This window comes from Poromitra crassiceps (genome assembly GCF_964638095.1).
Source record: "Poromitra crassiceps genome assembly, chromosome: 1".
Taxonomy (NCBI): Eukaryota; Metazoa; Chordata; class Actinopteri; order Beryciformes; family Melamphaidae; genus Poromitra; species Poromitra crassiceps.
The window spans coordinates 37,388,741-37,401,880 of NC_139623.1; the positions used below are offsets into that span (position 1 = coordinate 37,388,741).

The following is a 13,140-nucleotide window of genomic DNA, read 5'->3' on the forward strand; positions in this document are numbered from 1 at the left end:
ATCGTTCTTTGTGCGTGTTCGGTGTTTACATAGTAATATTAGGTGGCGACAGTGCTCTCCAGATTAGAGAAAGGCGAGGAAAAACAGCAGAAAAAGCCGTGATGAAACCATTCTCATGAGAATCGTTTGGCTTTTCGCTGTCGCGCTGGGAGCCGGCGCACAACGGTGGGGGGCTCCGAAAATAGACTCTGGGTGCAACGCAGCAGAAAGCCCAGAAAGCCCAGAATCGGACGCAGCTTCATCCCAGCTCACAACCGAAACCCCAGAAACGAGCGAGCCCGATCCAGACTCCCCCGACGAGCGGCCGCCATCCAGGCAGCAGAGACTCGCCTGACACACGCAGCACTCAGAACGAGCAGAGCCACCAGAGACACACCCACGGAGGAGGAGTTTGCAGTAGAGGGGGGTGGGGGTGCTGTTATATTGAAGGAAATTACTGTTCAGATGTTTCAGGTCAGAAAATATTAGCTTCAGAGTCAGTGATTTGCTTGAAATGCTATATTTCACAAAAGGCTCAATATCTCAGCTTCTAGATGGAAACGCCAATTTTTTCTGTTTTTGACCTATCTTCTCCGGCTGATAACTAAAGAACGGAAAATTATATCAATAAACTTTTTTTTGCTGCTGATACAATAGAGTCTCATCGTTCTTTGTGCGTGTTCGGTGTTTACATAGTAATATCACACAATATTCTGTGGGCCTCGAGAAATCACTGAAAACGCTCTGAAACTCTGGCACTGGGAGCGTCCGTTCTCCAAAAGTGGCTGGCACTCAATGAGTTAAGAAACACTATCAACATGACCTCTCTTGGGGAGGTGAAGACTATCGTGTGATACTTTATTTCCTGGGGGGTCACAAGACCCCTCCTGTGGGGGGGCTCAGCTCCCACTGGTTCCCACATAACTCAAACCCATCACATTTTAATTGTGTTTATTAGTAACACTGTAACACTACACACTCTTGAACATAGCTATACACCGGCCTGGTCAGGTCAGGCACAGGAGACTAGTGAAATACAAGCCCAGCACGTTGGAGATTTTGTCATGTGGGTCAGGTCCGAATAGCCTGGAGGCCAACATGAGCAGTGAAGGATTTTGGGTTTCTTCAAGGCAGATTTGGCCCTCCTGAGTTTGTTGATAAAACCTTGAGAGGCAATACTTCAATCACCTTTTGTTTTGTATACTAAAACAGTGTTTGAATGATGCAGGTGTTGCTTGATCGTGTTCGCAATCTAAATCAAAACGTTTTAAACACGCACAGGACATTTTTTAGCAACTTTTCAGTGGGGTGGTTGAACAGTGCACAGTGGTAACAGTTCATGCATTGGGTCTAACGTAGTACCACCCCTGTCTTTGTAAGCCCCTCCCCCTCACCATGCTGGATGATGCCATGTTCGAGGAGCCTCCGTCCCAGTTGCTCCGCCTCCTCCCTGGTTGCCTGCTCCCCCTCCTGTAGCAGCCAATCGATGAACTCGGAAGCCACCAGCGTCCGCTCAAACGTCACGCCCTCCTCCTCCCGCGTCTGCAACAGGTTGTTCTCCGTGTTCATCAACCTATGGAGAGAGAGAACAGAGATCAAACCAATCAGCGGAATGTTCATCAACCTATTATATGGAGAGAGAGAACAGAGATCAAACCAATCAGCGGAATGTTTGCTAATGAGCTGCAGCTAATGTTACGCATCAGTTTGAATGAAGAATAGTGATGAGCATGTTAACTGAAGCACTAACAGAAACATCCTGTGTACAAAATAGATTTCCTGCCAGGGACCCGTCACCTGACCCAATTTCATTTGGGCAAATAGGGCGGCCCCAGTTTGTGAATCAGGGTGATAAGACTGTATTTTCACATCAAAATCATGCCTAGTATATAACAATATACTTGTCCTATCACTATACTGCCTTATTGCTTGTTGTGTCTTTTGTTGTTTTTGCACTCATATGCCCTGTTATATTTGTACTATGTTGTAAACGGAGTCCACAGCACAAGAATTTCACACGTGATACTTGTACCATGGAGTGACAATAAAAATCTTGAAAAATCTTGAATCTTGAACAATGTAGGCTTAAATGTAAATGTGCAGTCCATCTAGGGACGGGCTCGATATATATCGATACCGTGATATGAGACTAGATATTGTCTTAGATTTTAGATATCGTTATATCGTGATATGGCATAATTGTTGTCTTTTCCTGGTTTTAAAGGCTGCATTACAGTAAAGTGATGTCATTTTCTGAACTTAACAGACTGTTCTATTATTTGCCTTAAGCCACTTAGTCATTATATCCACATTACTGATGATTATTTATCATAAATCTCATATTGTCGCTATTTCAATATCAGGTATATGATCAAAAATATCTGATATATAATTTTGTCGATCTCTATTAATCTGTATCATGGTGATTCATTGTGACCATTTCTGCATTAGTATGTCAGTCAATCACTAAGTCGAGGCATGGATAATTCACCTTAAAACAGAATTCACACATGTTCTTACCATCTCACACAGTCACGACTATGAACAACTCTTCTAGATCTGCTCCACTGACAACAAATACAGGTCTAACTTTGTGGTCTCAGATCATTTGTTTAAGGTTTTATAGCCAAATACGTTATTTCACAGTAGCGGAGAACATTTCAGGTTATTTGTGTGGTGAGTGACGGTGACAAAAGGGGAGTCAGTCTATCACAACAGGCTGTGTGTTTTATTGTTTCATTCATAAATGTGTGTAATCCTGTCTGGTGTGACAAACAAGGATCATATGAAATGGGTCTGACATCTGGATGGTACCGGATGACACTTGATGACTACACACACACACACACACACACACACACGCGCGTGCGCAGTCAAAAAACAACAGACAAGAGCACACTTGCACAGAATCGCTGACTCTTTCTCTCTGTTGCTCTCTTTGAAAAAACTAACACACACACACACACACACACACACACACACACACACAGTGTCATGTGCAGGTCCAAACAATATGAAAACAGGTCGGGCGGTGATGAAAAAGGAAGAGCTTTTTATAGTAGCTGCCCCTGGACGAGTTTAAACCTGTACTGGCAAAGAACAGTGCAATGGCGCTAGCTATAGGTAGGAGAATCTCCAGATGTTCTGTTGGCGGGGTCGTCCTGGCACTGATCATACACTCACATTCTGCTGCTTTAAAGAACTACCAGCTCTGAACACAAAACAGAGTAATCACAGGACAGATAGCCCCATGGGATTTTGTTCTGTTGATATAGTGGAAGAATCACATGAATGGATGTAATAGAGGCTTGTGGTTTTGTGGGAATGTTTACCGTGAAAATTTGTGACGTGTCAACTATGTAAGTAGTGTCAAACGCATGCTGTAGCCTGGAGTCTGCTTTCTTATGTCACTATCCTCCAACAAGCCTCCAGGCTGCACAACTTCAACAAACACTGCCCCTAGTGTACAACAGACTGCTTCAAATAAACACTGCCCATACTGTACAGCAGACTGCTTCAAATAAACACTGCCCCTACTGTACAGCAGACTGCTTCAAATAAACACTGTCCCTACTGTACAGCAGACTGCTTCAAATAAACACTGCCCCTAGTGTACAGCAGACTGCTTCAAATAAACACTGTCCCTACTGTACAGCAGACTGCTTCAAATAAACACTGCCCCTAGTGTACAGCAGACTGCTTCAAATAAACACTGCCCCTACTGTACAGCAGACTGCTTCAAATAAACACTGCCCCTACTGTACAGCAGACTGCTTCAAATAAACACTGTCCCTACTGTACAGCAGACTGCTTCAAATAAACACTGCCCCTAGTGTACAGCAGACTGCTTCAAATAAACACTGTCCCTAGTGTACAGCAGACTGCTTCAAATAAACACTGCCCCTAGTGTACAGCAGACTGCTTCAATTAAACACTGCCCCTAGTGTACAGCAGGCTGCTTCAAATAAACACTGCCCCTAGTGTACAGCAGACTGCTTCAAATAAACACTGCCCCTAGTGTACAGCAGACTGCTTCAAATAAACACTGCCCCTAGTGTACAGCAGACTGCTTCAAATAAACACTGCCCCTAGTGTACAGCAGACTGCTTCAAATAAACACTGCCCCTAGTGTACAGCAGGCTGCTTCAAATAAACACTGCCCCTACTGTACAGCAGACTGCTTCAAATAAACACTGCCCCTATTGTACAGCAGACTGCTTCAAATAAACACTGCCGCTAGTGTACAGCAGACTGCTTCAAATAAACACTGCCCCTAGTGTACAGCAGACTGCTTCAAATAAACACTGCCCCTAGTGTACAGCAGACTGCTTCAAATAAACACTGCCCCTAGTGTACAGCAGACTGCTTCAAATAAACACTGCCCCTAGTGTACAGCAGACTGCTTCAAATAAACACTGCCCCTAGTGTGCAGCAGGCTGCTTCAAATAAACACTGCCCCTAGTGTGCAGCAGACTGCTTCAAATAAACACTGCCCCTAGTGTACAGCAGACTGCTTCAAATAAACACTGCCCCTAGTGTACAGCAGACTGCTTCAAATAAACACTGCCCCTAGTGTACAGCAGACTGCTTCAAATAAACACTGCCCCTAGTGTACAACAGACTGCTTCAAATAAACACTGCCCCTAGTGTACAGCAGACTGCTTCAAATAAACACTGCCCCTAGTGTACAGCAGACTGCTTCAAATAAACACTGCCCCTAGTGTACAGCAGACTGCTTCAAATAAACACTGCCCCTAATGTACAGCAGACTGCTTCAAATAAACACTGCCCCTAGTGTACAGCAGACTGCTTCAAATAAACACTGCCCCTAGTGTACAGCAGACTGCTTCAAATGAACACTGCCCCTACTGTACAGCAGACTGCTTCAAATAAACACTGCCCCTAGTGTACAGCAGACTGCTTCAAATAAACACTGCCCCTAGTGTACAACAGACTGCTTCAAATAAACACTGCCCCTAGTGTACAGCAGACTGCTTCAAATAAACACTGCCCCTAGTGTACAGCAGACTGCTTCAAATAAACACTGCCCCTACTGTACAGCAGACTGCTTCAAATAAACACTACCCCTAGTGTACAGCAGACTGCTTCAAATAAACACTGCCCCTAGTGTACAACAGACTGCTTCAAATAAACACTGCCCCTAGTGTACAGCAGGCTGCTTCAAATAAACACTGCCCCTAGTGTACAGCAGACTGCTTCAAATAAACACTGCCCCTAGTGTACACTGCCCCTACTAAGCAGACTGCTTCAAATAAACACTGTCCCTAGTGTACAGCAGACTGCTTCAAATAAACACTGCCCCTAGTGTACAACAGACTGCTTCAAATAAACACTGCCCCTAGTGTACAGCAGACTGCTTCAAATAAACACTGCCCCTAGTGTACAACAGACTGCTTCAAATAAACACTGCCCCTACTGTACAACATACTGCTTCAAATAAACACTGCCCCTACTGTACAACAGACTGCTTCAAATAAACACTGCCCCTAGTGTACAGCAGACTGCTTCAAATAAACACTGCCCCTACTGTACAGCAGGCTGTTTCAAATAGCTCACTTTTACGGCTGACATGAAAAACCAGTCTAGTCTCCCGGTTCAGTTCAGTTGTCTGCCTGCCTGCTTCAGCCTCGTCAGCAACTCAGTGAAGCATTAACCCTGAAGACTGCAGAAATGAACCCCCTGGACCTGGCTTTGATTCACCAGAGCCAGAGATCAAGATCAAGTCTGCACCAAGTTGTCAGTAAAGATACTGAATGTGACATTCCAGTTAGAAATCTTGATGGATGAAGGCAAACTGGTCTTGTGTACCTAAGTAAATGTAGCTTTCCACACTATGTATGGTATTAAGTCTAGACGGATGATGTGAGTCTGTCAGACAATCTACGTCAGAGACAAAAAGACAGACAGACGATAGATGTCTGATAGGACATCTGTTATGATAGACCCGATCAGGCACAGCTGATATTATACACAGACTTCACACTTTCCCCTGCAAAAAGCCTTGCATCCTTAACTCTGTCCTTGCTGCCAGCACCATCTCCTGAATACAGTTTGTTCAACTAAGGATCATAACTCCAAATGGGCTGCAGAACCCACATTTAAAGAGAAGTATTTTTATTGTATTATTTTATTATTATTATTATTATTATTTGCCATTAAACTTTGTCCCAGGGTGAGAATGTCTTCCTCAAATTCCAATCACGGGTTAGGAAAACAACACAGTTCCTGGTTTGATGCATTTAAGAAAATGGTCCCCATAAGGTTGGATCAAGTGTGCACAGCGAGAACTGCTTACGTCATTCAGTCATGTAAAGTCAACACACTACAGCAAATACAGGGCATATTTAGACGTGGGCTACATTAGCAGCCAACCAGGTTACTTCACCTACAAATGTCCTTTCTTGAAAGCACAGGACATAATGTTCCATTGGCACCTCAATTAAAGTGTACACAAGACCAGTTTAGCTATTTATACAGATTAAGTCAACACTTATCTTACCTCCAGAGGGAAACACTCAAAGTAGTACTGCACTCAAAGTAAAGCAGTGCCATAAGGTGCTTTGGAGAATAGAGTACCACAGGGATGAGGTATTTTGGTAGGCTTACCCATGAATCGCCGCCATGCTGGTTCGTAAGGGGAAAAGGCTATGGGATTTTTGTATGGGGATTTTGGTTAAATGCATGAAAGGCATTAGGCATAATAGTGGTTTGGTAATCTGTGGTTAACAAAAGTTGATGGCAGTGGAAATGTGTGTTCAGGAGGATAATCTTCAAACGAGGACCACTTTTATGACTTTTGAAGCGTTTTCTGAAAATCACGTTAAAAAAACATAATATACGCTTGGAAAGTCAGCATACAAACCAGCATGGCGGCGTCGGCGTTTTGCTGCTTCCGACTCAATCCTGCGGTACTCTATAGTGTCTTGCAAATGGCTTGTGCATAATACTATATATTGCAGACGATGTAAGATGATATATAAATGGATGATGATAACTTTATGTGGGGCAAGGCAAGCTGCTGTGGCCTAGATAAGCGATGGGTGCAGTTGTTCAGTCAGCATGCTGGACTGGACCTGAGACTGGCTTATATGATAACCAGGCTTTACCCTCAGCTCTCACACACACACACACACACACACACACACACACACACACAGGAATAAAATAAAATAAAGGACATTTTGGAAGGTTTAATATTCCACTCTTTAACAGCCAGGGGATCAGAAACAACATGAGCCGAATACTGGTTTAATAGGCAGGAAAAGCACTGTTAGTATAACCTAATACGGAGGAAAACCCTATGCGAGTTATTTTTGTTTGTTAGATCTTAGATTGACTATTTGATAGGAAACCTAAGTGACTAAGTTCCACACAGGATGTCGCTCGTTATGCAGAGAAGAGGAAATCAAGACACAATGGCCTCTTCTACACAGTGACTCAACATGCATGGCAAAGGCCAAACTTACTACATACTGTCAGCTGTGCAGAACGCATCGGATGCGTTTTACTGAAGCGAGAAATATGCTTCAACGTAGCGTCGAGTTTAGGACGTTGTCGGCGGAAGTTAGACCTACATAACTCGAACATCAGCTTCACAAGGGGGTCCCCAGCAAAAATGAGTAAATGATGTGATTTCAATGACTAGAAGTTGGCCCAAGGAGAGAATGTAGTGCATACAGTATACTTGGTCATTAGCATTCACTCTCTCCTGTTATCTCCCCATCTAGTATACTTGTGCTGTTCACCATACATTTTCGCTTTAGAGTGACTCACAAGTCCATATTACATTATAATATTGTATTACCAGTATTATGAGGTAGCACAGTTTGTGTATGCAGCTTTTAACTGTTGAGTTAGATCTGGCTAAACAAGAGAAAATAATCTGAGGAGACATGATCAGCCTACATTAGTTTACAAGGTCTATTCCCGTCTTAGCTTAACTTAACGTTAATGGAAACAATTCTGAGGCAATTTCATGGAAAAGACAGCAGTGGACCCCATTCATTCAGAAGCCCAATTCTGAGCATACAGAGCAAATGTAGCCCTGTAACCCACCTCATCCACAAGCACTTTTGTATCCAAGCAAACACATTTGCGCACTTCATTCAACCTTATTTAGCTGTGCTGCGGCCACACCTACAGCTAAATAAGCCCCATGTATTTATCTTACACATAAAATGACACTGGCACAACAGGTCTGTAACGTCAATGAAACAGCACTTTCTCATGTCAAGTCGACTTTATTTGTATAAGCCTTATTATCACAGTCAGAGTCTGCAAGGGCACATTATGTCATGTTATGAAACAAGTGAAAATGAGACATGACTTTCTCATCAGGACCTTGCCACACAGAGGTTTGTCAGCACAGATTATCATTCTGTAAGCAGAGCTACAGTAGCTAGCCTCATTTAAAAGATGGAATGTTAAATAGCTTTTATTGTCGACCTTCCTGTGTTAATTATACTGCACACTAGACTTTCTAGTGGTAATTACACAAGACATCCCACTAGTCATCAGCTGACACATGTGGAAACTAGAGGACCTACTCTCCAGCATGCAGAGAGGCTAATGGTCTTAGCCAGAGTGCGGCGGCTGTGGCTAATGCTATAGCAAAACTACCATGAACTGAAATAAATAAATGGGCAAGCTTCCTCTTTCCTCTGAAAAGCAACAAAAAAATGTCCTGTGGCTGACTTAGTCTATATTCAGGCTGATATATTACTTCGTCTATATTTAGGCAGACACTTATGCCTACCCCACACTACAGGATCATTTGCAAGATTATGGCCAAGATTTCCCCCTCCCGATTTTCTCGGGGGTGCTCCCGATTTGAGGCGCGTCGGGCAGATAATCTTCCCAAATGATCCTGTAGTGTGTGGGGTTCAAAGATTCACAATCGGGAAGACTGCCTCTTCCCGATTGTGAATCGGGCATATCTAACATGTTAGATATTTACAACCCGACAGGCGATTGCATCTTGAGCAGAGAGCCAGTAGTAGCTGCGTTTCCATTACAGTTTTTCGCAAAATAATCTGGTCCGCGTCCGCCCGCAGCCCCGCACAGAAACAAAGAACGAGGAAATTGTCATCGAGGTGAAATACCCATGCGTCTTTGAACGGGACGGAAAACTAATGCTATACTGCAAAGCATGTAGCCTACAACAAGCGCTTAGGTCTCATATGCTTCCCGCATCGGCGAGTGTCCGCACGGAAAAGTGAGTCAAATCAGCAGACGCGCCCCTCCACAAGGCACCTGTGCAGACGTGGCCGTGCACAGTAGGCCTACACCCCGAATGGACGCGGCTGTCCGCGCAAATATTAGTTAAACAAATCCTTTCAGTGCAAATGCATTATAAAAACAAAAAATAAGATTTGTTTAGAAAACGAAATGACACAAATGTATTATTATTATTATTATCATTATTACTACTACTACACCCGGTGCGCACACTGAATAGGCATTTTAAAAGTTAACGTCGAGCCCTGCTTCCAAGGTGAATCTTCGGCATAATCTTCTAGTGTGTGGGGTTGCGTTTGAACAGACGCGATTGTGTGTGTGTCCCAAGATTGAAATGTAAAAAAATCGGCTCTCTCTGTCCTGTAGTGTGTGGGCTCTCAAGATTTTTATAATCTTCAAGAATTTGAAAATCCTGTAGTGTGGGGTAGGCATTAGTCTATATTTAGGCTGGCACAAAAAACATTTTTTGAATATGAATCTCTTCCTTCACAGTGCCAGTGAAGAGAGCACATACTCCAGGTAGATCTCTTAACACCACACTCAGCAGTGGCAACTCGGAAAGGAAGAAATCAAGTCTACATTTTGGCAAGTTGAAACATTACAATTGAAGCATTATGCAAATTAACATCTGCAATCATCTGGCAATGTCTGATGCCTTTTACAGCAGCCAATTTTTACTTGGAAGGGAGCCGCAAACGAATGCTGCTTGCTTACAGCTAAATACCTTAATCGAGGCTGTTCAACCACCACAAGCCTCTTTTTTCCACCACAAAGCCTAAAGATAGCCAGCAGGAAGTGAACAGCAGCCTGTAAACATTTCCTTTTTCAACTCAAGTTTGAAGCTTTTTGGTGCCATGATGGTTACAGAGGCTCAGGCTAAGGGCCACCTGGGGAATGAGGAAGATAGAGAATGTTTGTCCTTTGGCAGGTTGGCACGATGGTTGGCACGATGGACGATGGCATCGACCATCATGATGGGCCGACCCCCCATCGACCTCTGAGCCTTCTACATCGGATCATCGTAGTTAATTATCTGTTCGAATTAAAATTGTGCCGTTTTAATAATAAATAAAGGCCAAGTCCACTTACCGTGACGCGCTTGCGGCATTAAACAAGCGCACCCAGTTCAGTTCAGGGAAGCCTCCCCTCCCCCTCCTCTGATCCACTGCTTCTCTGAACTGGATGCGCTGGTTTAATGTCGCCGGGGCGTCCCCCCGCACGTGAGGCTGTGTTGTTGTGAAAACTTTTTAAGACAAAGAAGAAACTTCACGTTCTTTCCTGTTTTCAACCCAAAGTGAGTACCGTACAAGTCTTCAACTGTGAATTTAACTCGCCTGTTTCCAAAGTGAAAGTTGGAGTCGCTCCATAGATACAGCAGCTGCGTTTCTCTAGCCATTTCCCCCGAAACTCTCTCTCATTACATTAGGTTCAAAAGCCCACGCGAATCTAACGTTATATCAGCCAGTAATTCAGTCAGTTTTCTGCCAGCTAGTTAAATTCAACACACACACGTTTGTTGGTGAGGATCTGTAACGTTAATGTTATTTGTTTTGCACCGTTCAAACTGCTGGTAGTGAGAGCCACTGCCCACTTCAGTCGAGAGGCTAATAGCCTATCCAAGCCCGCTGGTATCATGTAGAGCTCCCGTGTCCTGTTAACGTGAACGCATTGCAGCGGCTAGCCAAATGGCATTACAGCAGCGCAGCGACTTAATAAATAATTAATTATTCCCCCCACAATCAATGACGATGCCATCGTCCAACACGATGTTTCACTGTAAAACAATCACGATGGGTATTTTGATGACATTGCACAACCCTAACACACACACACACACACACACACTAGACATGCACATGCTATGAAAATACATTCATATCAGCAGAGTATGTATTTGAACTGCACTTATTTTTCTTTACTCTGAGGCTGAGGTGGTGAGTGAACAAGACACATTATGCACATCACATGTCATTGGTAAAGTGAAGACTGTTAGCCCACTGTTGGCAGCCTTAAGAGGAGGTGGAGCCTTCCACTGTTGGCAGCCTTACAGGAGGCGGAGCCTTCCACTGTTGGCAGCCTTAGAGGAGGCGGAGCCTTCCAGTCATCCACAACAAAACAACTCAAGTCTCTTGTGCCCGGATCCCGGATGTGTTTCAGTCAGAGAGCAAAATGTGAAGTAAAAATACTGAATCTGATTTTTTTTTTTAAATCAATAAAATAAATTTAAATACATTGTGTGTGTGTATAAATATCATATATAATATATATATAGTAGCAAACATTCATATTTCTACCTCTTGTAAAGCACTTTGAACTGCATCTTTCGTATGAAAAGTCCTCTTAAATAAATATTATTTATATATATATATATATATATATATATATATATATATATATATATATATATACACACACCGTAGTTGCTTGTATTCTCTTTTTTATACACACATATATATTCACTGTGCTTGACAAAAATCTAATTAATGCACTTCAAATACACACAAGCACACACGCACATATGAAAGAGTAGTAAACAGTCGAGTGGTGAACAATGCTTTAAAAGGCCCTGCCACTGGGCTGCATTCAGGAAGACACCAGTTAGTCATAAAAGGTTAGAAAACATTGTTCTCTTTAACCAACCCCTGTTGCTGAGGAACGACTGTCAAAACAACAATATGAAGTCTTTGCCTGTGGTTTGTTTATGAGAGAGAGAGAGAGAGAGAGAGAGAGAGAGATAGAGTGTGTGTGTGTGTGTGTGTGTGTGTGTGCCTTCCCATGTTGTCAGGGACAGCTTGGTGTGGATTGTGACAGCATACAATTGGATTAACCTGGCTGCCAAATTAAGGTCCAGAGTGAAAGTGCACCTATGGGTGTGTCACAAGGAAGTGACATCATGTCACTGCCGCGTTGTACACGAGTGCTTACTGGAGCCAAACTCAACCTCCTATTTCACAGTTTATCACTGTTATTGCAATCGTATTAGTGCAACCACTTTGACTACCATAGGCTAGCTGACAGTTCATTTACTATTTGGGTTTAGAGAGAATCTCAATTCTTGACTTTACTTCAAAGACAGTCCACCTTATGTCAAGTCAAGTCAAGTTTATTTGTATAGCCTTAATTCACAAGTATGTCCCAGAGGGCTTCACAGAAAATATGTCTAGCTAATTCTAGCTGACACAACAGTAGCAAATTACAGTAGTAATAATAACACATTGAACAATTGATAGAGAAATATAGAAAATATAGAAATATAGGAGATTGATAGAGAAATATAGAAAATATAGAAATATAGGAGAGAGCAGAAGAAGGGGGGGGGGGGCGGGGGGATGTGGGGGGGGAGAGAGCAGGGAGAGGGAGGAGGTGGGGAGGGAATATGAAATGTGGGGGAGGAGAGGACAAGGAAGGAGAGGTGGGGAAGAAGCAGGGGAAGGGGGAAAGAGAATGGGTGCCATGCTTTAGAATAGTGTGGGGGGAGAGTTCAGGAAGGGGAGGGACAGCAGGGGGAGTATGAGAGCGAGTATGTGGAGAGAACAGGGAGAGGAGGGCTAGCTGACACAACAGTAGCAAATTACAGTAGTAATAATAGCACATTTGAACAGTCATATGATAGAGAAATATAGAAAATATAGAAATATAGGATAGAATGGGTGCCATGCTTTAGGGTAGAATGGGTGTGATGCTTTAGAATAGTGGGGGAATAGTGGGGAGGAGAGATCAAGGAAGGGAGGAGGTGGGGAGGGTGCAGGGGAGGGAGAGCAGGGGGAATGTGAGAGAGGAGAGAGCAGGAAAGTGATGAGGTGGGGAGGGAATGGGAAATGTTGGGGAGTAGAGGTGGTGGGGAAGGAGCAGGGGAAGGGGGAAAGAGGAGAGAGCAGGAGGAGGGAGGGGGGGAGAGCGGGG

The 13,140-nt window shown here is 43.5% G+C and overlaps 1 protein-coding gene across 2 annotated transcripts in view; it reads right to left on the reverse strand.

The window, feature by feature from the left end:
* The window catches only part of deptor (DEP domain containing MTOR-interacting protein), a 70,052-nt gene that overhangs the window by 31,907 nt on the left and 25,005 nt on the right, over window positions 1-13,140 (reverse strand). For both annotated transcript variants that reach the window (XM_083640254.1, XM_083640253.1), the window contains exon 5: window positions 1,374-1,552. In XM_083640254.1, the coding sequence (XP_083496380.1) occupies window positions 1,374-1,552 (179 nt within the window). The remainder of the gene's footprint in view (window positions 1-1,373; window positions 1,553-13,140) is intronic.